The sequence below is a fragment of the Monodon monoceros genome, unplaced genomic scaffold (genome assembly GCF_005190385.1).
Source record: "Monodon monoceros isolate NGI ecotype Baffin Bay Population unplaced genomic scaffold, NGI_Narwhal_1 Super_Scaffold_20, whole genome shotgun sequence".
Taxonomy (NCBI): Eukaryota; Metazoa; Chordata; class Mammalia; order Artiodactyla; family Monodontidae; genus Monodon; species Monodon monoceros.
Window position 1 is genome coordinate 100,948,724 of NW_021703777.1, and position 25,142 is coordinate 100,973,865.

The 25,142-nt window shown below is 42.3% G+C and overlaps 1 protein-coding gene across 6 annotated transcripts in view; it reads right to left on the reverse strand.

Moving 5' to 3' along the window:
* Positions 1 to 25,142, reverse strand: part of EVC2 (EvC ciliary complex subunit 2) — a 142,298-nt gene that overhangs the window by 85,173 nt on the left and 31,983 nt on the right. For all 6 annotated transcript variants that reach the window (XM_029235123.1, XM_029235126.1, XM_029235128.1 and 3 more), the window contains 2 exons: positions 16,029 to 16,163; positions 13,256 to 13,395 (listed from right to left, as the gene is read on the reverse strand). In XM_029235123.1, coding sequence (XP_029090956.1) covers positions 13,256 to 13,395; positions 16,029 to 16,163 — 275 coding nt within the window. The remainder of the gene's footprint in view (positions 1 to 13,255; positions 13,396 to 16,028; positions 16,164 to 25,142) is intronic.

The following is a 25,142-nucleotide window of genomic DNA, read 5'->3' on the forward strand; positions in this document are numbered from 1 at the left end:
TGTTGCATTTTGGCATTCTCACAATATGTCCGATTTTTTCATCATTATTATGTTTGTTAAGGTGACCTGTGATCAGTGATCTCTGATGATGCCACGAATGGCGCCCATACAAGATGGCAAACTTAACCAATACCGTGTGTGTTCTGACTGCTCCACAGACTGGCCATTCCTTCATCTCTCTCTCCCTCTCTTCGGGCCTCCATATTCCTTGAGACACAACAATATTGAAATGAGGCCAATTAATAACCTGTAACAGGGAAGAGCCAATTTTGACTCCACATTGGATCCTTTTCTTTGACTTTAACCTTTACTTTTTGTTGCTTTTGTTATTATAATCATACATAATGGCCTGCTTCAGGGAACCCTACCCACCTGTGGATGGCTGCAAGAAAGAAGAAATTAACACATCCCCTCCCCCCTCCCCCAGGCTGGCCATTCCAGGAGATGTTTTGCAAGACTGATGGCTCTTTTTACTTTACTTCCTCTCCACCTCTCCCTCTCTATTCTGCCCTTTTACTTTACCTCCCTCTCTGATTCTATAAAAGACACTGGCATCCGACCCCTACGAAATGGTTTTTTGGGGGACCCTAGTCCACCATCATCTCGGTCTGCCGGTTTTCCAAATAAAGTCATGCTCCTTGCCTCAACACCTCGTCTCCAATTTATTGACCTGTTGTACAGCGAGCAGAGCGAGCTTGGACTCCGTAACAGCCCCACAATGGCCTCTAAGGGTTCAAGTGAAAGGAAGTTACACATCTCTCACTTTAAATCAAAAGCATTTTTTGGCAATAAAGTATTTTTAAATTAAGGTATGTACATTGTTTTCTTAGACATAATGCTATTGTACATTTAATAGACTACAGTATAATGTAAACATAACTTTTACACGCACTGGGAAACCAAAAAATTCATGGAACTCCCTTTACTGCGGTGGCCTGGAACAGAACCTGCAGTATCTCCCAGGTATGCCTAGACACATGTTTAAAAGCCTCAGTTTCACAAATACTCTGAACACCCACTTGATACTGATGCCAAAAGCTCAGCCTCTCAGCACAGGTGTCGAATCAAGTCTTGGAAACAGAGTTTTGGGTGAAGTAGAAAAGAATAGCTTTATTGTTTTGCCAGGCAAAGGGGAACACTGCAGGTCCCTGACCTTGAAAACTATGTGTCCCAACCCAGCAGGATTTGCAGGTCCCTGACCTTGAAAACTATGTGTCCCAACCCAGGAGGATTTGATGGGGAGTTTTATAGCAACGGTTCAAGGGTGGGGTTGCTGATAAGATTAGGATGTATGCTTGGCCTGCACCTCTAATCTGGTCTCAGGTAATCTTCTTGATGAGCTTCTCTGGTTCCTTTAATGTAGCCTCAGGTGGTCCTTCGCCTATGAAGAACGTGGACATCTTAAAGAGCTTAAAGGCACTGCTATGTGTATCCCTTGAGTTGGAACCAGAACCCTGCCCCAAGGCTGCACTACTGTTTCTTGGCTGCCCCTCCCTTGTCTTCGCATCCCTTCCCTTTGTGGATTAGCAACTGTTCGAATCTGCCCTTTGGAACTCAGGGAAGGTCATGGAGGTTAGAGTCAAGAAATGGGACATAAAGACTTCTGTGCCAGGAGCCCCACAGGGTCTTGCTCGATTTCAGTACAAAACATGATTCTGAGGCAGTTTAGAAGGTAATGTCGGTAGCATCGAAAGATAACAGTAAGCTTCCTTTTAATAACAAAGGAAATAAACGCAGACCTGGACTTACTAGCTACTCTTATTTTTCTTTGCCTCTCTAGAAAAACCTAAGCTCAGTCTTTAAAAAGCTGTTCTGTCAATAGAACGGTGGATTTGAAAGCACTCAGGCCTGGACAAAAATCTATCACCACTTGTGTGACCTCAGGCAAAACCAATAAACCTTCCCTAACGTCAGCTTCCTTTGTTAGAGTTGCTATGAGGATGAAGTAAGGGCATGGGTGTGAGACGCTTGGTGGTGGTCAGAGCCAGAGCAAGGCTGGAGCTAAAACCCTGTGGGCACACTATGCTTCCAGAAGCTTCCAGGACCAGCAAGTCATGGTCATTTCCTCCTTTCTCCTGTCCCAGCATGACTGGGGCTGAGCCACCTCCATTATAACCATAGCTGGGGAGCCTGATAAATATCAAAGGAAATATTCCTTCCTCAAATGCTCTGTGTAAGAGGCAGCCTATGAATAAACAATGTAAAAGATAAACAACCAAGCAAACCAGGGAAATGCTCTTTGTCAAAAATAAATCAGCAATATAGGGCAAAGTTATGGCTCTGATGGGTCTCGGAAATGAGGTGGCAATCAAATCACAGGCCTATTTAGAATCCCAGCTAAACCTCAGGTAAGAATTACAAATGGGATAAATGATTTGCTGGAGAAAAACTCTATTTTTAGTGGGGAGACTATCACAGATTCCCATGCATATTAATCCCCTGACATTCTGAGTGACATTTTTCTTTCTGGGAGTTTCTAAGCCTGACATAAATCAAGATGGAAAGATTAAAAGTAACTGGCAATGTTACGATTTTTAAAATAATCACCAGGTCTCAAAATGAGCGTCCAATCACAGTGCTTTAAACAGACCTGGCATGCAGTAAATATTGAGTGTCAGGATGGGGTGGGAGGGCAGAGAGATGGGAGAGGAAGCGAGGAGAAAATTTAGTTCTCTAGGTGAGGGTTTTCAGGTCATGCTTGATAATCAATGTTAAACACTCCTCAGACAAAATAAGATCAGTTCCCAAGGAGAAATAAATATAAAAGTCCAGAGCTACTAAGTAATTTACAAGAATAAAATCTTGGTGAACCCCAATATCCCTATTGCATTCACACACCAGGATCAGCAAATTGCAGCAGCTGAGAATAACCTCATAAAATATAGGGATAAAGGAAGACTTTATCCCTATATTTAGTGTTAGCTTCTCATAGGCTAACACTTCTTGAATCTAAACCAAAACCGGGATGATCAATACTTTCCTACTTTATAGTACTAATGACACTGAGCAAGACCCTATGGTGCTCCTGGGCAAAAAGCCTTTCTGTGTCCCTCATTTCTTGATCACAGGAAATAGGCTTCATTCAGCCTCTATGACCTTCCCTGAGTACCAAAGGGCAGGGTCAAACAGATGCTAATTAGGGAAGGGAGAGGACACTAGACAAGGGAGGAACAGTCAAGAAATAGTGCAGCCTTGGGGCAGGGTGCTGGTTCCCCCTCAAGGGACACACATAACAGTTTTGCAGATACTGAGACCCCCACCAGGTGGGAGGAGTTAACTGTGTGCTGCCCACAAGCCGGTAGACCCCAGGCCGGTTGGAACCAGAAGGTTGGTGATGCTGACTCCCGCTTACCTCACCACCAACCAATCAGAAGAATGTCCACGAGCTGATCACGCCCTGTTTGAACTATTACCATAAAACTTCTCCCTACCCGCTCCAGGTTGGCACACACAGTTTTGAGGGCAATATCCCACTGTGGCCCCCTTTGCCTGGCAAAGAAATAAAGCTATTCTTTTCTACTTCACCCAAAACTCTGTCTCCAAGATTTAATTCGGTGTCAGGGTACAAAAGCTGGATTTGGCTTCATTAATTACTCAGGTCAGAAGGTGACAGAGTCTGATCTACTTGCAAAATGAAACATCTAAGGGCTGATCACACAAACCAAATCATTTCACTCTACTCATTTTCAAGTTTTGGAAGAAAACAGACTTTTAGTTACGAAATACATTGATAATCACCTTAGCTCGTACCACTTAATATAATTAGAGATATTTACGAATCACTGCCATAACCACCCCCCTTCTCCCCACTGCCTGTCCTCCCTCCGCTCTCTCAGACAGTGTGGAGGATTTTAATTTGTCGCCCTTGGCATTCTGATGAGGGAATTCAGCTAAAATGAAGGCTCACAACTGAATGGCTGCACAACCATGACACCCAGCAATGGATTAACAGGCCCAATTCCCAGCTGGGTGCCAGGTCAGCCCAGCACTCACGAAGCTGATGGCCTGGCCCTGCACCGAGGCACTCACTCAGCTGGGAAGGAGCTGCCTTTCAAACAGGAGGAAAGCCCCTCTCTACTTAGAATACCCTCAGCCCACAAAGTGCTGTGAATCAGACGCAACAGAGCTCCCCTCTCGGGCAGATAAGCGGTCCCTCTAAAGACGAGGAGGCCACACTCTCTGTCTCTGATTCTATCTTGGGTCCATGTCTATTCACCATCAGGTTCCATGGAGAGAGGATCACACAGATGCTCAGTTTTGCCTCTGAGCTTGTAACAGAGCAGGACCCTATGGGGCCTTCCTGGGACAGACCCCTCCTCCATATCCTCTGCTGTAGCTCCTCTCCGAAGGACCTAGGTAACAGTATCGGATGCACATTTCTTGAGCTGTTTTACAGATGTTAAAACCCCTACCAAATGGAAGAAATAAACTACTTGAGCATGTGCCTCCCCCCACCCCGGACCTGCTGGTGCCTGAGGACTGATAATGTTAACTCTTGTGACTCCGCCCTGTTACCGCACCATCAACCAATCAGAGAACTGTGCAGGAGCTGATCACATACCCTGGGACACTCCTCTCTCACCCGGACTTTAAAAATGCCTTGCTGATCGACTCAGTGCTCTGTGGTGACCCAAGGGGGAAGGAAATCTAAATAAGAGTGGATATATGTATATGTATAACTGACTCACATTGCTGTACAGCAGGAACTAACACAGCATTGTGAAGCAACTACTCCAATAAAAATTTTTTAAAAATGCTTTGCTGAAAACTATTATATATAGAATGGATGAACAACAAGGTCCTACTGTAGAGCACAGGGAACTATATTCAGTATCTAGCGATAAACCATCATGGAAAAGAATATGGAAAAGAATGTATATATGTATAACTGAATCGCTCTGATGTACAGTAGAAATTAACACAACACTGTAAACCAACTATACTTCAATAAAATAAAATTTAAAAAATTCTTTGATGAAACCTACCCGGGAGTTTGGGGTTTTAAGCTCTAGCTGCCCTGAACTCCTTGCTTGGCGCCCTGCAATCAAGCTGTACTTTCCTTCACCACAAGCAGGTGTCACTAGATTGGCTTTACTGCAGACAGGGGAGTGGACCCCAGTTTGGTTCGGTAACAAGCTCTTCCATTTTCGGTTCTATCTGCAATGTTCTTGAGAAAGACTCAAGAAAGTGCTGATCATCTTGAACACTTCTCTTCAGCATCTGCTAATCTCCCTTTAACTGAGATCCAGGCTTAGAGGCAACATCGCAGTGAAAACTCTACCATCATGTATCTTTCATATCAGTACACTTCACAGTATCCCAGGGCAGTAGGTTATGGTTTCTCTAGATGAGAGATGAGGAAACTGAGGCTCAGGGAATATTTGTAAAGTATCATGTGCTCAATATTAAATTCTGAGAGAGCTCGAGACCTGTTCTGTCACTTACTAGATGTGTGACTATGGATAAACCTCTTTACTTAGCCATGCATCAGATTCTTCAACTATCAACTACTAAAAGTAAGATGCCCTAAAGAGCATCAGTATGAGGACCAAATTAACTAAGGCCTGGGAGAGAGACTGTACTTTTTTTTTTTTTTTTTTTTGCGGTACACGGGCCTCTCACTGTTGTGGCCTCTCCCGTTGCGGAGCCCAGGCTCCGGACGTGCAGGCTCAGCGGCCATGGCTCACGGGCCCAGCCGCTCCGCAGCACGTGGAATCCTCCCAGACCAGGGCATGAACCCATGTCCCCTGCATCGGCAGGCGGACTCTCAACCACTGCGCCACCAGGGAAGGCCAAGACTGTACATTTTTATACACTACCCAAATGTGAGTTATTATACAAGAATATAAGGCATTATAACTTATCAGTATGGTAGCGACTCAAAATTCATAGAAATTACTCCCTAGTGGAAAATAGGCAGATGAAGCTATGCCTCTTGACTCTAGACTCAGAAAAAGTTTGCTGTACATGGAATCCGGTTTGACGCGTTCTCACACGGTCCCAGTATTGATAATCAGCAGCCAACAAGAAAGCAAAGAAAGAAAAAATAAAAAGCTGATAAAACCAAATGAGAATCCAGTCTCTTCAGATGGTGTATTTGGCATACATAGGTCTTCCGAAGACCTCTGCCCCAGATTCAGCATCTAACTACTGTCCTGAAAGTGAACCCCTCTCCTTCCTCCAATCTCCTGGACACTTCTGCAGCCTCTGGATCTACTGAGCAGCTGGAACTGTTGGGTGGTCCCCCCCTCCCCCTCAAACACAAATACATAAATAAACTAACAAACAAAACCCAGAACCCTGGGGAGTCATCCAAAATTTTTCCCTCCCCTTCAATGTCCAAACTGCACCCGCCCTGTGCATACACACACAGTAAGGTAACAACGAGTTACCCAGTTCTGTAGGCTCTTCTCACTTGACCCTCTCCTCCTCAAGTCTACCGTTCCCACCCGACATCTCACCTCAACATCTCCCGCAAAGTCTCCCTCACTCTCCCCTCTAAGCCATTTGCCATCTGCATTTAGAGTAGTCTTTTAAAACAAAATCTACCCATGTTAATAAACCATTGCCTGGGTCTCCAATGCCTACTATGGAGCCCTGACATCCAGAGATCTCTGTGACCCAGCTCCTCTTCTCCATCCTAAGCTGTCACTTAAGTAAGTAAACCAAGGCCACATGGGGATACAGCCCAGATTTAAACCTGACCTAACTCCAGGGACCATGGTCTTAACCAATGCACTCAATGGTCCTATTGCTCTATGCTATTTTGAGCCTTGTCTCTTTCCACGTCAATCTCCCTCCTAGGCTGCCACTGATAACAGGGACTGTATCCGGTTCATTGCCGAGAGTATGGTTTACACAAAGAAGGGTTCTGTTCCAATTAACAGTGGTCTAGGTAATTTTGACAAACTATCCCACTGAAAACAGAAAGTTGGACAAAAACAAAATCTATCTGAAAGCATCTGAGAGCTAACAAGGCAGTGAATAAATATGATGCTAAGATCTAGGAGAATAAGGAAGCTCAGAGATGGCAGTCCCATATTTGGGGTCTCTGTGTTCCTAAGAGCATCTTGTGGTTCTAGAAGAGGCAGCCCAGGGGCTGAAAAGCTGAGCAGAATTTCTGATGATGAAAACTGGAGTCCAAAGACTGCTGAGGAGATGTCACCATGATAAAATCCCTTGGCCTTTTGGTTAGTATTCATACCTTAGTAGTAAAGGACACCTGAAACAGATCAGCCCTTGGAGGAAATGAAGCCCAGCATCGAATGAACTCAATTTCTGATGAGATTGAGGTAATCCATAATAAAACCCTTAGTTGCCTGGAGGAAGATAACATCATCCTAGTCCTCAAACGGTCTTCTCCATTTTCATTTACAATGTCTGGCACACAATCAAAACTACCTAGGCGTACAAGGAGACAGGAAAATAGGATCACAAACTAAGAGGAACAAGAGGTAATAGACACAGGACAGGGGTAAAGATAATGAAGTTTTCAGACAGAGACTTAATAATTTTGCTTAATATGTTTCAGGAAATAAAAGATAAGATTGAGAATTTTAGCAACAACTGAAAAAAGGGAACATATAAAGAAGTCACCTGCCAATATCTGTGAAGTGAAAGAAGGAAAGGCCAAATCGATGAAACTTACTGAGTGACCGTCAGCCAGTAGACTGTGTCCATTGCCTGGCCAGGAGAAATCGTGGTCAGTGCAGCACCCTGATTAAGGGCATGTACCCTGGAGCCACAGCAAGTGGGTTTGAAACCTGCCCCTCTCATTTACTAGTGTGTGCCCTAGGGCAAGCTTTTTAACCTTCAGTCCTCACCTGCAAGATGGTAAAAACATCAATGCCTGCTTCCTAGGGTTGTTGAGAGGATTATACATATTTGCAAAGTTCTTAGAACCATGTCTGGCTCTACGTTCTATTACTCATACATAGAACATTATAAGTATTTGTTAAATAAATAAAAATAAATGGGGGGACTGGAGGACATCAGCATCATGGTGGAGTGAGACGCTCTCTTTGTCTCCCCTTCAATCAGTAACCAGTAAGGCACCCACAATGCAACAAAGGTGCCTCTGCCCGACAGGATGCCAGAGAATTCCACACATTTGTACATCTAAAGGTGAGCAGACTGGAACACACAGAGGGGGCAGAACTGGGGGAACAGCAGGACTGGTGCCTGCAGTCCTGGCCCCCCAAGCCATGGCAGATGAACCCACAGCCCCAGAGATCCCAGTAGCAGTAGGGGGAAGCAGCACACAAGACTGACATCCTGGCCGCAGCAGTGCCCATGGCCATAGGTAAGTGGGCAGCAGTGGCAGTGGGGTCTGGGACCCCGTCCCTCCAGCCACTGAGGTACCCATGACTCTGACTCCTCAACCCCCTAACCCCCAGCAGCAGAGCTCATGAACTGTGCAACACTGGACAAGGCAGAGGTGCCTGTGTGAATCCAGCTCCCCTCCACTTCCCCTTGTGGTGGCAGAGCCTGCAACTCAAGGATTCCCAGACGCGGCAGAAAAACCTTTCATCCTGGTGCCCCAGGTGGCAATGCCAGTGACAGTGGCAACAGCAAGGCACCAACGAACCCGGAGACACAAGAAATGATAAGGAAGACATGGAGCCACACCTCTGACAGAGGCAGTGGAGGATGAAAAGTGCCAACTCTCAGATCTAACTAGAGGCAGCTCAGAATCAAGCACAAAGGTGTTTGCTACTTCAAATGCACTGGCAGAGGAACAACTCATCAAGCACCATGAAGAACCACAGTAACACTGCACCACAAAAGGAAAATGACAATCTCCAGAAACCAAACTTAAAGTCACGGAATACTGGGATCTAACATATAAAGAATTCAAAATACCTGTCATGAAGAAACTCAGTGAGCTATAAGAAAACTCAGAAAAGCAGCTCAATGGGCTGAGAAATAAAATTAATGAATAGAAGGAATGCTTTACCAAAGAAATTGAAACTCAAAACAAGAATCAAACAGAAATTCTAGAGCTGAAGAACTCATAAACAAGGTAAATAATGCATTAGAAAGTTTTGGAAATAGAGCAGCCCATATGGAGGAGAGAATTAGTGAGCTCAAAAATAGAAATCTAGAAAGATACAAGTAGAAGAGGAAAGAGAAATAAGATGTTAAAAGACAGGGAAATTCTATGAGAGCTATTCAACTCATTTAGGAAGGGTAACATTAAGGTAATGAGTATTCCAGGGAAGAGAGGGAGAAAAGAACAGAGAGTTTATTTAAAGAAATGATAACTGAGAATTCACAAAGCTGGAAAAGGAACTGGATAAACAAGTCTATGAAGCTAAGAGAACACCTAATTACTTCAAGGCAAAAAGACCCTCTCCAAGACACACTATACTAAAATTGTCAAAAGTCAATGACAAGCAAAGAATTTTAAAGGCAGCCAGAGAAAAAGGTTCCTACAAAGGAATCACCATTAGGTTATCACCAGATTTCTCCACAGAAGCTTTATAGGCCAGGAGGGAGCAGAATGACATTCTCAAAATACTGAAAGATAAAGACTGCCACCCAATAATATTCTATCCAGCAAAGTTATCATTCAGATATGAAGGAGAAATAAAGGTTTTCCCAGACAACAACAGCTGAGGGAGTTCATCACCACTAGACCTGTCTTACAAGAAATGTTGAAAGGAGCCCTTTGATCAGAAACAAAAAGGCAAAGTACCCCAAAGTTTGAGTAAGGTGATAAACAGAATCAGAAAATTGTTACTCCTTCCCAGAATAGGTTTTAAAATACTTTATCATAGCATAAAGGTTAAAGGAGGGGGAAAAAGCAGAAAAAGTAATGATAACTACTTCAGTTTGGTAACTCACAACATAAAAATGGATAATTTGAGAAAACAAAAGCATAAAAGGGGAAGAGGAAAAAGATGGAACCCATAGAGTTGAACGAAGATAAGATGCCATCAGCATAAAAAGGGCTATTTTATCTATGAAAAGTATTACACAAACCACAAAAGATAAATCTAGGGCAGAGACACGAAACATAAAAAGAGGAAACTGAGAAAAACATCAGAGAAAACCACCAAATCAAAATGGCAGACAGAAACACAGGGGGAAAGAAAACGGTGGAGAGACAGAGCAACCAGAAACAAAAGATAAAATGGCAGTACTAAGTCCTCATCTATCAATAATAACCTTAAATGTAAATGGACTGAATTCACCCATCAAAAGACATGGAGTGGTTGGATGGATTAAAAGACAAGACCCAACTACATGCTACCTCCAGGAGACCCATCTCAGCTCTAAAGACAAACACATGTTCAAAGTGAAGGGATGGAAGATGATACTTCAAGCAAATGACAGCCAAAAAAGGGGGTGTAGCCATACTCATATCAGACAAAATAGACTTCAAGCCCAAAAGGTAACAAGAGACAAAAATGAACAGTATATAATTATAAAGGGGAAAATTCACTAAGAAGACATAACAGTTGTTAATGTATATGCACCAAACATAGGAGCACCAAAATATATAAAACAGTTATTAACAGACCTAAAGGGAGAAATTATTTCACACAGTATTGGAAGTCCTAGCCAGAATAATTAGGGAAGAAAAAAACTAAAGTTATCCAAATTGGAAAGAAAGAAGTAAAGCTGTCACTATTTGCAGATGACCTAATTTTATACATAGAAAACCCTGAACACTCCACCAAAAAAAACTAAAAGAAATAATAAACAAACACATAAAATTGCAGGGTACAAAATCAACATACAAACATCTGTTGCATTTCTATATGCTAACAATGAGCTACCAGAAAGAGAAATTAAGAAAAAAAGTCCCATTTACAATCACAGCAAAAAATATAAAATAACTAAGAATAAATTTAACCAAAGAAGTGAAAATATGTACACTGAAACTTATAAAACACTGTTGAAAGAAACTGAAGGAGGCACAAATAAATGGAAAGATATTCCATGCTAGTGGATTGGAAGAATGACATTGTTAAAGCATCCATATTACCTAAGGTAATCTACAGATTCAATGCAATCTCTATCAAAATCTCAAGGACATTTTTCACAGAAATAGAACAAAAATTCTAAAATTTATGTGGAACCACAAAAGACCCTGAATAGCCAAAGCAATCCTGAGAAAAAAGAACAAAGCTGGAGGTATCACAAGCCCTGATTTCAAACTATATTACAAAGCCATAGTAATCAAAATGGTGTGGTACTGGCACAAAAACAGATATATAGATCAATGAAACAGAATTGAGAGCCCAGAAATAAACCCATGCATATATGGACAATTAATTTACAACAAAGGAGCAAAGAACATACAATGGATAAAGGACAGTCTCTTCAACAAATGGTGTTGGGAAAGCTGGACAACCACATGCAAAAAAAAAAAATGAAACTAGATCACTATCTCATATCATACACCAAAGTCAATTCAAAATGGATTGAAGACTTAAATGTAAAACCTAAAACCATAAAACTCCTAGAAGAAAACATAGGTGGTATGCTCTTGGTCATGGGTCTTAACAATATCTTTCCAGATATGTCTCCTCAGGCAAAGGAATCTAAAGCAAAAATAAACAAATGGAACTACATCAAACTAAAAAGATTCTGCACAGCAAAGGAAACGAAACTATCAGCAAAACCGAAAAACAACCTACCGGATGGAAGATATTTGTAAACAATATATCTGATAAGTAGTAATACCCAAAATATATAAAGAACAGATACAACTCAACAACAAAACAACCCAATTGAAAAATGGGTGGAGCTGAATAGATATTTTTTCAAAGAAGACATACAGATGGCCAACAGGCACATGAAAACAATAGCACGAATTATTAGGGAAATGCAAATTAAAACCACAATGCGACATCACCTCACACATGTTGGAATGACTATTATCAAAAAGGCAAGAAATAACAAGTGTTGGTGGGAATGTAAATTGGTGCAGCCATTATGGAAAACAGTATCGAGATTCCTCAAAAAAAATAAGAACAGAACCACTATATAATCCAGCTATCCCACTTCTGGGTATTTATCCAAAGAATATGAAAACATTAATTTGAAAAAAATACATTCACTCCTATGCTCACTGCATCACTACAATTGCCAAAATATGGAAGCAACCTAAGTGCCCATTAACAGATGAATGGATAAAGATGTGATATGTGTATGGAATATTACTCAGCCATAAAAAGATGAAATCTTGCCATTTGCAACAACATAGATGGACCTTGAGGGTATTATGTAAGTGAAATAAGTCAGGTGGAGAAAGAAAATATCATATGATTTCAGTCATATGTGGAATATAGAAAATAAACAAACAAAAACACGAACAAAATCAAACATGTATACACAGAGATAAGAATAGTGGTTACCACAGAGGAATGGTGGGGGAGGGCAAAATGGGTAAAGGGGATCAACTGTATGGTGATGGATGAAGACTAACTTTTTGGTGGTGAACATACTGCAGGGTATACAGAAGTAGAAATATTTAATGTTGTACACGTGAAATATATAATGTTATAAACCAGCATTACCTCAATAAGTAATAAAATAAAATAAAGATACTCAGGTCCTGTCCTTAAAAGTAAATTATAGATAGATAAATAGACAAAAATTTAAAATAAAATAAAAAATAAAAAGAACTGAATTCAGTTTAGCCAACAATCACATCACCTGGTCTGGCCTCTCTCTCAAGGTGTTACTTCCTCTCCTTCAATACACTACTCAATACTCCAATCCACACATCAATCATACTGAGCTCCTTACACTTCACCAAATGTACATATCTTGGTCACTTCCTATCTTGGCATCTGTCCTGTCTTTCCTCTGCCTGAAAAGCCTCTCCTCCCTTCATCTACTTGAAAAACTTCTGCCCGTGCTTCAAGAATTAGTTAAAATATCTCTTCCTCAGGGAAGCGTCTCCATGACCCACTCAGAGGTAATTACTTTTTCTCCTGGGCTCAGCTAGCCCCGATCTTAGCACGGTACTCATCAAACTTTTATGGTCACTTCTGTTTCTGTGTTTGTCTTCCCACTAGGTCAGACTGCCTCACAGCTCAACCTATGTCTTATCTCTTTTCTCAAATACCAAGCATAGTGTTCAGGGCACGGCAGTTGTTCGATTATGACTACTGAATGACAAATTAATGATTAATAGGATGAATTAATGAATGAAATACACTCAGTGTTTGCTCTCATGCTGCTATAGGTAAAACATTCATCATATCCATGGAAGTATAATGTGACTTAGAATTCTTACTCTTCTAAGGCTTGAAGCATGCTCCCGGGGTCCTCTGAAGACAGAATGTCTATCATTTGGTCATTTAGCGCGAGATCTTCATTCATACCATCAGCTGAGGTGAACTGGGAGCGCTCCAGCTTGCTCTCGTGATGCTGAACCTTCAGGAGAATTTCAGAAACCACAATTGAGTAGGCCTTCTTGTGAACATCACAAGCTGGAAAAGTCATGAGGGTAGGTGGGGATCTGCAGTCAGAGAACCTAGCTGGCCCCATCCACTTGTGAGCTGGTAAGACTCAGGCAAGACATTGCACTTCCTTGAGCCTCATTTTCTCATCAAAGAAGTGGGATAATAATTCTGGTAGCCCTGCACAGGCTTGTTGTGTGGATAAAGCAGAGCAATGGATGGAAAGACCTTTATAACTATAAAGATGTAATAAAAATATTTCACCATCAGCATCACCACCATCATCACCACCATCACCATCACCACCATCATCACCATCACCACCATCATCAACGTCATGCAGAGGAAAATTACAGTTGGCAGATGGACTTCAACATCATGGATCTGGCTGGTTTCTAATCAGACTATAGAGTTGTCACATGGAAGTGACATCAGAGATAATTAAGCTCAACCCTCCGATTGGGTAGATGATATATCTGTTTTGCATTATTTCTGCAGAAATGCATGATAATTATAACTAACATTTAAGAATTCCTGTCCCTGTGCCTTGTATGTGTCATACCATGAAACCGTCACACAAAGTCAGCATTGATGCCCCCACTTATACGTATATGGAACTGCAGCTCAGAGAGATGAAATGACATTATCTGAGTTCACACAGCTCATAAAGAGCCTGCTTGGTTTTTGACCCAAAGTCTATCTAACTCTAAAGGCTGCCTTCTGTTTACAGCATGTTGTCTCCTTGGTCACTACCACGATGGAAAAAAAATTTTTAATGTGAAGAGAGTTCATTCTGTGATGCTGGGAAAAAAAAAAATTCTATAAGAGGCTTCAGACCTTAAGTCAAATTCACACTGTGCTTTCCTCCCGCGGTTGTAACAATCAGCCTTTAATCTCCAAGAAATGAATCCTGCTCCTTCATCGAAGTAGCAGGGTGAGTTCTGTTCTGTGATTGATAACAGCTTCGGGAGAGTAAGTAGAATGTCTTATTAGATGGGCCATTTTTCTTTTCCTCACTTCTGCCTGCCAAGGAGACTGTGGGCTGACCTCACTTTGAAATAACAACTCTCTTCTCCAGGAAGCAGAAACAAAATGAACAATGGCACAGGACTGCCAGCCTCCAGAGAGGGCGGCAGGGTGGTCCTCGGAAGCCAGGTCCAGCCTCCACTCGGCCACATGAAGCAGGCTGTTGAGCTTCACGGGCCTCAGTTTCCTCACTGTGCGGTGAGGGAGAAAGATGATCGATGTTCCTTTCAAGTTGCTGGGCCTCTGGGTGACCGAGTCACAGCAGCTGCAGCCTGCATGGCCCTGAAGGAACAAACAACCTACCAGGGTGCTCAGTCCCAGCAGTGCCTTCTCACCCTAGGACTGCGCCCTGCTTTCCTTCCTCTGTCTGCCCATCCTCTGGCTGGGGGCTCATTCATTCCTTCACACGTTTACTGGGTGTCTTCTAAGCGCCAGGCTCTGTACCAGGCAACGGGGATTACAGCAGCCAGCATCCATGCTTCATCCATGTCCCCTCGCCCTTGCCGTTCAGTGCCTTTTAGCCCAAGATCCACCGGCCAACACCTATGCTGCTTCCTCCCCTGAAGGCTCCTGCTGGCTTTCAGAGCCTATGCCAGGGAAATAACGTTACCCTTTGTCCTGGCCCCCTCACCCCCTTGTCGTCAACCAACGACCAATGGGATTTGATGGCTAAATACCCTGGCTCCTTCTCCCCTCAGACTTTATCCTGGGTGGGATAAAGCCCCAGGTGCCCACAGTGGAAGCTTGACTGACTGCCTTCCCTTCCCGCCTCACTTCCCCACCTCCTACCATTACCTCCTGGGATCACTTCCCATATAAACTGTTTGCATTTGGGTCCTAGTCTCAGGATGTGCTTCTGTGGGAACCCAGGCCAAGACAGGAAAACAGAGATTGAGGAGTTCACAGGTGGGGATAAATGCTGGGTGGGGTCCAAAAGCTAGTGCAGGAACCCAGAGAGAGAGTCCCCAACTTAGCCAGGAAGTGGCCAGGGATGACTTCCAAGGAGAGGCAAGGCCCGAGATGAGTCTTAAAGGATGCGTCAGAGTTCTGCTCATCGAAGAGCGGAGAGAGGATTATAAAAGCATCCAGGTGAGTGTGGAGAGCTCAGCAGTCATTGGGTAGAGCCGGAAGTTGAGGTGTGAAGCTGGACCACAGGGAACTTTCTTTATAAGCCATGCTAAGGCATCCGGGCTTCACCCTGAGGTCAAACAAAGTAAGTCTTCAAAGACTTTTCAGAGGGAAGTGTAGACCAGGACCTGAGTCAGGGTGTGGCATGAATGCACAGCTGGCCATACAGGTGGGCACTCAGTTATTCATTCAGGCTGCAGGGGTTCCCAATGCTGGTCGTTTGTTAGAATCATCCAGGGAGCTTTTAAAAACTACTAATGATTGGGCATGGCTACCGGGACAAAGCAGTCAGAGTCTGTGCAGGAGGGCCTGGGTATGAGCATGCCTCACGGTTCCCTGGGGGTCCCGACATCGATACAGAGTTGAGACTGACTGAACTGAAGGATAAACTTCAACCTCACATCTACCACCAACCAACTACCCTCCAGGGAGAGGATGCACATGGACTCCCACCTGATGTCTGGTAAGCATGCTTCCCTTCAAACACTGATATCGAACCATGAAGAAAAGCACAGCCCAGGTCAGCACCAGGGAGAGGATGAAGGCCACGAAGAACCCTGCTGCGTGGAGTCCGTGGTTTGGTAGAACCTATGGGGATAAGAGAGAGAGATTTGTTTGTGGCCACACTTTACATTTTTCAAGTCAATTTACAACTGCGTTAAAGCAGAACAAGCACAGCGTTAGTGAGACCGACCTGGGTTTAGACCGAGCTCTGCCACCTGTTAGCTGGTTGCCTTGAGACCATTGCTGGACCTCTCCGGGACCAAGTTAAATGGGGCAAGCACTTCAAGGAGCTGAGCATGGAGGCTTGCACACAGTAGGACCAACCACCCCAAGCCTGGCACATCACAGGTGCTCAGGAATGTTAAATTCTCAAATCAAATATGTAACAAACCTAAGGCAGCACTAAGGATCTGTGAAATGTTTCGAGTGGGGCAGAATTTTGCAGAGGGCAGAGGAAGAATCCAGGGTGCCCTCAACTTCCCTCAGAGCTGTCCGCTCCCCCCGCCCTGGGAACACATCCCATTAGGGGTGCAGCCCACTCTGGACTTCAGGATCACCCTGGAGGATGCACATGGCTGGGGAGGCATCACACAGCAGGAGGCAGGCCAGCTGCCAGGCAGGCCAGTAAATGACCCGCCAGGGGGAGCTCGAGAGTTCACGTGAGCTTCACTTAATGTGCCCAGTGTGCTTCTCCCTCCTCGAAGGCTTCCTCCGGGCTCCAGTCAGCGACATCCTGGGACCAGTGTGAGTCCACTGATGGGCCAGAAGGGGCTGGCACCAAATAACAACTGTGAGAAGCAGTAAGTTCTAGACACCCGCCATTCCTCCCCTCCCTCCACCATTTCTTTGGGATCTAGAACGTGATGCCAAAGACAGCAGCAGCTGCCATCTTCCTAAGCACTCAGCATGCGGCAGGCTTGGGGCTAAGGCTGTGCTCCTACGTGGGAGCTCACATCAGAATCACCTGCAGGGTCTGTGCAAACCAATTGCTGGGCCCCTCCCTCGGGGATTCTGAGTCACTAGACCTGGGGCAGGAACCGAGAAGAGCCATTTCTAGCAAGCTCCCAGGGGAAGCTCCCACCCTTTGAGAACCCCTAGGCTAAGGGTTTCACAAGAATTAACTTCTTGAATTCTCCCAAAGACACTCTGAGCAAAATAAAAACAGCTCTGGTTTCAAATCCTACAGGCCTGGGGCATCCCTGGTGGCGCAGTGGATAGGAATCTGCCTGCCAATGCAGGCGACACGGGTTCGAGCCCCGGTCCGGGAAGATCCCACATGCTGCGGAGCAACTGAGCCCGTGCGCCACAACTACTGAGCCTGCACTCTAGAGCCCGCGAGCCACAACTACTGCGCCCACGTGCCACAACTACTCTAGCCAGCAGCCTAGAGCCCGTGCTCTGCAACAAGAGAGAAGCCACCGCAATGAGAAGCCCGCACACCGCAACGAAGAGTAGCCTCCGCTCGCTGCAACTAGAGAGAGCCCGCGTGCAGCAATGAAGACCCAACACAGCCAAAAAAAAAAAAAAAAAAAAAATCCTACAGGCCTGAATTACAATGCCTCCTCTATCGAAACAGCTCTATCCTTTGGGCAAGTGACTTGACCTCTGGAAACCTCAGTTCTCTCATCTGTAACATGGGGATAAAAATACCTCACAGCATGAAGATTAAACAAAATAATAATGCAGAGGAGTTTGGTGTAAAGTTTGGCTTATCTATTTAGTCGACAAATAGGTACTGGGTGTCCACTGTGTACCAGGCAATATGCTAGAAGCTAAGAAGATGCTGATGCGGTCTCCCCTCGCGTGATTACACTCTTCCTGTGGACACTGACCGGGGCTGACCCAGCCTACTTGCTTCTCACAGATAAGGGCCTGTAACAGCACAGAGAGTGAAGTTTGGGCTCTAGACTCAGACCACTGAGTGTGGGACCCATCTCTGCTACTTACTGGCCGTGTGGCATTGGGGAAAATCACTTCATCTCTCCTTGCCTTTGCTCTTCCCTTGTAAGACAGAGACAAGAGCCTTCCAAAGGTTGTACTGAGGATTAAACATGAGACATGAACACAGTCCAATGAAGTCACTAGAAGAGGGCCTAACCCGTGGCACTCACTGACTAAATGTAAGTGATTCTGGCCCTGCCTTCCTTTGTGGGTTGGGTGACCCAAGGCCACTCCACTGGTACAGAAAGGGAGATGCTACGTGCTGACCGTTACCCAGTCATTTCTACAGAACGTGACCTCGAAAACAGGCCTGGACTAAAAGAGACTAAGATTTTTATGATACTTTCATCCTTTGGAGTGCTCTCACCAAAATGTCTATACTCAAAAATGAAAGGGAAAAAACGTCTGTGTCCATAACAAGGGGCTTTAAAATGTTCACCCCTTTAACCTAGTGATTTCATATCCAGGATTCACTCCTCAGGAGATAATTCAAAAATAGGCATAAAAGCTTATACACAGGTTGGTTTGATCCAGAAATATGCATGAAGATTTATTTATATATAAGGCTGCTTTTAAGAACATCATATAAAATAACACAAATGGGACGTATCCTAAATGCTCCACAACACAAAGAAGGGTTAAATATTTTAAGCTTCTATGAGTTATTCTATCCATAACAGCCAATCATGCAGTCATTTTACAAGTTTTGAGAAGCAGAATAATGCATGCCTGCTAGGGAAAAAAAGGTGTTTAACAGAAGCCAAGGGTTTAAAAAGAGAAGCAAATATCCTGTGTGTCCTTCTGCATCCTCTTCTAACCCCACTTCCCAGAGGCAACTATCTTAAACAGACACTGGTTTCAGTTTCTATGGTTTAGTGAACCAGAGTGGTTAGTTAACTTAAATACTCTAAAAATTATGCATACATCTTTATTTCTTGATATGTCAACATTACACATTACTTATGAATTACTGCTACAACAGATGTGGATTTTATCTCACGAATTTTTACCCCCAAATTTTGAAGGATTGTTGCCTACAAATAACCCTCCCTACACTTTCTCCCAATTTCAATGGTTATATTCAGTTAGCTACCTTTGTCTAACTTTAAAAAAATGGAACAGTTTTTATGGCATTAAATTTAGAGAATATTTCTTGTGTTCTTACTAAGAAAGAAAGAAGAAACTTGGTGAAACTAGCGCCCCACGTTTGCTTCCACCTCTCCTTTCACCACTTCTGCCCTCCAGAATTTATTTTATACATACATGTATGTAGGTATATTCTGCAACCACAATTAAGTCTTTGTGGTGGTTTATAAGTTAATTCTGAAAACTAAAAATAAAAAAATTTTAAAGGCAATATCATTATTATGACTAGACATATGTATTCACTGCATAATAAAGGAATTGAATGTAATTTTGTATAACTAAATATAAGCCCCTAAAAGTCACATATTTTTAATGCAGTGCCCTTTCTTACACTATCAATTTTCAAAATCATGCCATAGTTTTAGTTTGCTTCAACTTGGACCAATACTTGCTTGTGTAACTTTTTGTTTTTCCTGGGGTTTCTCACTGCTTTTCTTTTTTCTTCCTGGTATACACCCATTTCTTTAATGATATTAGCTGTTGCAGGGAATCATCTTTTTTTTTTTTTTTCTTAAAATCATCACTCCCGGAGGTCTCTGACATTCTGATCTACTCAGGACTGGCTACTTTCTAGGCTTGGTGCACTGCTGTCATTAGAGTTCTCTTTACTGTTTTCTTGTTTTTTGGATTCCATTCCTCCCTCTTTCTTGTATTTTTTTTCCAGTTTGATAGAGTATTTTCCATATTTATGTGTTCTCAAGTAAATTGGTTTAGAAAATATTTTTATTTCTCACGTGTTAAAATATTGTTACTTTGTGTTTGTTTGATTGTTACCTTGGCTGAGACTATCACTCAAGGTCCAAAATCTTTTTCCCTCAGAATACTGAAGGAGCCACTCCACTATCTTTTAGCATAAGTGTGCCTGATGACCTCTTAGAAGGATCTTGCTTTCTAGGAGCTTTAAGTTCTGAATGGTTAACCATTTAAAAGGAGATTTTGAATGATTTTTTTTAATGGAGTAAAATACACATTACATAACATTTACCATTTTAATCATTTTTAAGTGTACAGTTGTGTTAAGTGCAACCACACTGTACAACCATCTCCACCATCCATCTCCAGAACTTTTTCATTTAGCAAAACTGAAACACTGTACCCATTAAACAACTCCCCATTCCCTCCTTCCCCAGCCCCTGGTGACCACCATTCTACTTTCTGTCTCTATGAATATGATTACTCTAGGGGCTTCATATTAGTAGAATCACACAGTATTTGTCTTTTCATGAGTTGCTTATTTCACTTAGCATAACACCCTCAAGCTTCATCTATGTTGTAGCATATGTCAGAATTTCCTTTCTTTTTAAGGCTAATATTCCATTGTATATTCGAATACACCACATCTGCTTATCCACTCACCTATTGATAGACACTTGGGTTGTTTCCAAATTTCAGCTCTTGTGAATAATGCTGCTATAAACATGAGTATACCAATCTTTTCAAGACCCTGCTTTCAATTCTTTTGGGGATATACCCAGGTGTGGAATTGCTGGGTCATATGATAATTCTATTTTTAAATTTTTAAGGAATGACCATACTGTCTTCCATAAAGGCTGCACATTTTTATTCCCATCAACAGTGCACAAGGGTTCCAATTATTCCACATTCTTGTCAACACTTGTTATTTTGTTTTTTTTTTAATAAAAGCCACATTAACAGGCGTGAGGTGATTTGCATTCCCCTAATGACTAGTGATGGTGAGCATATTTTCATGTGTTCACTGGCCATTTGTATATCTTCTTTGGAGAAATGTCTATTCAAGTCTCTTGCCAATTTTTTAATCTGGTTGTTTGGTTATTATTGTTATTGAGTTGTAGGACATTAGGGACTGAATGTTTGTGTATATTCCCAAAATTCATATGTTGAAATTCTAACCGCCCTTGTGATGGTATTAGGAGATGGGGCCTTTGGGAGGTAAATGGTGTCCTTATAAACAGACAAATGGACCAGAGCTCTTTCTGCTCTCTGCCAAAGGCGGATTCAATGAGAAGATGGCCATCTACAAACCAGGAAATGGGTTCTCACCAGATACCATATCTACTGGCGTATCTACTTTGACCTTGGACTTCCCAGCCTAAAGAACTGTGAGAAATAAATGTGGGTTGTATAAGCCATTCAGTCTATGACATTTTGTTATAGCAGCCCAGACTAAGACATAGGATTTCTTTATGTGGTATAGATATTAACCTTTTATCATATAAATGATTTGCAAATATTTTCCCCCATTCCGTGAGCTGCCCTTCACTCTGTTGATTGTGTCCTTTGGTGCACAGAAGTTATTAATTTTGATGTAGTCCAATTTATCTGTTTTTTTTTTCTTTTGTTACCTGTGCTCTTGGGTCATATCCAAGAAATCACTGCCAAATGCAATGTTATGAAGCTTTCCCACATGTTTGCTTCTAAGAGCTTTATAGTTTTAGATCTTACATTTAAGTCTTTGATGCTGTATGAGTTAATTTTTGTACATGGTATAAGGTAGGGGTCCAACTTTATTTTGGACCCCAACTTTATTTTGGATATCCAGTTTCCCCAACATCATTTACTGAAATGACTATCCTTTTCCCACTGAATAGTCTTGGCACTCTTGTTGAAAATCATTTTATTATAGATGTGAGGGATTTTTTTTTCCTGGGCTCTCTATTCTTTTCATTGGTCTTCATGTCTGTCTTCATGACATTACCACACTGCTTTGATTATTGCAGCTCTGTAATAAGTTTTGAAATCAGGAAGCGTGAGACTTCTAACTTTGTTCTTTTTCAAGATTGTCTTGGCTATTTGGGTTCCTTTGAGATTTCATATGAATGTTAGGATGGGTTTTCTTTCTATTTCTACAAAAAATATGTCATTGGAATTTTGACAGAGATTGCACTGCATCTATAGATCATAGCAATATGAAGTCTTCCAGTCTATGGACAAGGGATGATTTTCCACTTACTGGTCTTTAATTTTCTCTCGGCAGTGTTTTGTAGATTTCAGTGTACAAGTCTTTTACCTCTTGGTTAAGCTTATTCCTAAATATTTTATTCTTTTTGATGCTACTGTAAATTAAATTGTTTTCTTAATATCCTTTTTGGATTGTTCATTGTGTATATATATAAAAGCAACTGACTTTTGTGTGCTGAATTTTTAGTAATATAAAAAATGTCTATATGCTAGTATAATATTTTAAAAGAAGACACAAAGCTGTATATACATAAAAATTCCAATTACATTAAAATAATATATATGCACCCGTATACATATGGAACCTATGAAGAAAATATTCCAGAATTTTGTTGAGCGTAATTACTTGATGAATTTTCTCTTTATGTTTCTGTGTTTTCTATAATGGGCATGTATTACTTGTATAATCAGGAGACAAAAAATGATAATAATGAGTTCTAAAGGTAAGTTTGGTAGACAAGGAGATGCACCACCCAGATCTCCCTTCAGGGAAGGACTAGGTGTCCAGCTACGGGCAGTGTGGTCAGTAGACCTCCCACTTCATGGTCTAGATCAGCTGCAGAGAGCCACCTCACCTAGGTCATGCCAACATCTGGTAACAGAACAAGGCAGAGGCATAATGGCCAGCCATTTAGCCTGATGAGGGACGCTCAGACAGGTGACAACACTTGCCCCACAGCTCTCTGCAAGGTGAAGCTTTGTCAGCCTGGATCACACTTGACTTCTTTCTCTGCCCAAACCTGCTTCCTCCTCCTCCCCTTCACAGGTGATCTGATTGTGTTGGGGGAACCCCACGACCACCCCCCGGTTAGATGATTCACTAAGACTCACATATAATCACAAAGGACTCAGCATATAATCATTCTACAGCTATGATTACAGTGAAAGGATACAAAGAAAACTCAGCAAAAGGAAAAGGCATGTAGGGCAAAGTCCAGGGAAACCAGGAGCAAGCTTCTAAGGTCCTCTCCCAGCGGAGCTACAAAGGGCACGCTTAATTCCTGCAGCAATGAGCATAAACGCCGTCCACCAGTGAAGCTCATTTGAGACTCGGTACCCAAGGTTGTTATTCAGGACTAGTCACTTAGGCACCCTCTGCCTGGCATGTACCAAAATCCCAGACTCCAGACGGAAATGAGGTGTTCAACATAAAATATATTCTTTATAAAAACAGTTTAGGTGGGTGAGCCACCCATAGTTCAGTAAATGGTGAGAATCGTCCTGAAATCCAAGTTCCCAGATGCCAGCCAAGGGCTAACCTTGTAAGTAGGGCTTTCCAAGGATAGCAGTCTCAGGCCAGCTATGTCAACTTTTCTGCACACTGGTTACCATGTTATACCCCAATTCTGTCTTGGCATCTGCTTCCAGAGAAGCCAACCTGTGACAAGTTTAATTCAAAATGGTTGCAGGCCCCAATGTTCATTGCAGCACTATTTATAATAGTCAAGACATGGAAGCAACCTAAATATCCATCAACAGATGAATGGATGAAGAAGACGTGGTACATATATACAATGGGATATTACTCAGCCATAAAAAAGAATGAAATAATGCCATTTGCAGCAACATGGATGGACCTAGAGATGATCATACTAAGTGAATTAAACCAGACAGAAAGACAAATATCATAAGATATCACTTATATGTGGAATCTAAAAAAATGATATAAATGAACTTATATACAAAATAGAAATAAACCCACAGACATAGGAAAAAAACTCATGGTTACCAAAGGGGAAAGGTTGGGGGGAGGGATAAATTAAGAGTTTGGGATTAACATATATACCCTACTATATGTAAAATAACCAACAAGATCCTACTGTATAGCACAGGGAACTATACTCAATATTTTTTAATAACTTACAAGGGAAAAGAATATGAATAAGAATATATATATGTATAACTGAACCACTTTTCTGTACACCTGAACCTTATGCAACATTGTAAATCAACTATACTTCAGTAAAAAAGTGGCTGCAGGTTATGGGAACATTTAATGCATTATGTAGGAGCTGGAAGACAACTAACCCATTCCTCATTACTGTGGTCACAATGCACACTGTAGTTAAGGTTAAATTTTTCTGACAGACCAACAAGGCCAACCTGACCTTCCAAACAGTCAAAGCCAAGTTAGGTTGGGAACAGGAGCTTCGGTCCAGACAATTACTGGAACCTGAATCCAAGTGTGTTGCCACATATGACTCACCTATGATGAATCAGCCTCTGTCCATAGAGGCTGTTATCAGAGGTGGTCAGGAAACCAATTCTGTTTTCAGACTCAAACATCCTGATTCTAAATCTTACATTTTCATTAGCACCAAATTGAAATGCAAGTTCTCCATTTGCACTGGAAATAGCCTTCTAAGCTCTGATTTGTGAACCTATCAGATAAGAAGAAAATCAATAAACTGGGTAACTATGAAAAGCAGTGCAAACAGGTTACATTAAAATACTGATGGAAAGGAGACAAAACATCTGTGTCTAAAGAGAACAAAAGGCTATAGATCAGCGATTTGTTTTCAAAGTTCGCTACTGACAGAAGGCAAACACTTCTAATTTTACAGCCTTAGGGAGAAGAATGGAGAGGTAAGGGAATGAATGACATCTGATCACCTACAATATGCCACTCCCTGGGCTAGATGCACGTAGGGGGTTGAACTGTGTCCTCCAAAAAGCTGTGCTGAAATCTTAACCCTCAGTACCTATACGTGTGACTTCATTTGGAAATGAGGTCTTTGCACACATAGTCAAGTTAAGATGAGGTCATACTGGATTAGGGTGGGTCCTAAATCCAGTGACTGTATCCTTATAAGGAGAGGGAGATTTGGAGACAGACACACACAGAGAAAAGACTACTTGACCATGGAGGCAGAGATTGGAGTGATGTAGCTACAACCGAGGAAGCATTTCCAGCAGCCACTTGAAGCCGGGAAGAAGCAAGGAAGGATTCTTCCCTGGAGCCTTCAAAGGGAGCATGACCCGGCCGACACCTTGATTTCAGTCTCCGAACCTCCAGAACGTGAGAGAATAAATTTC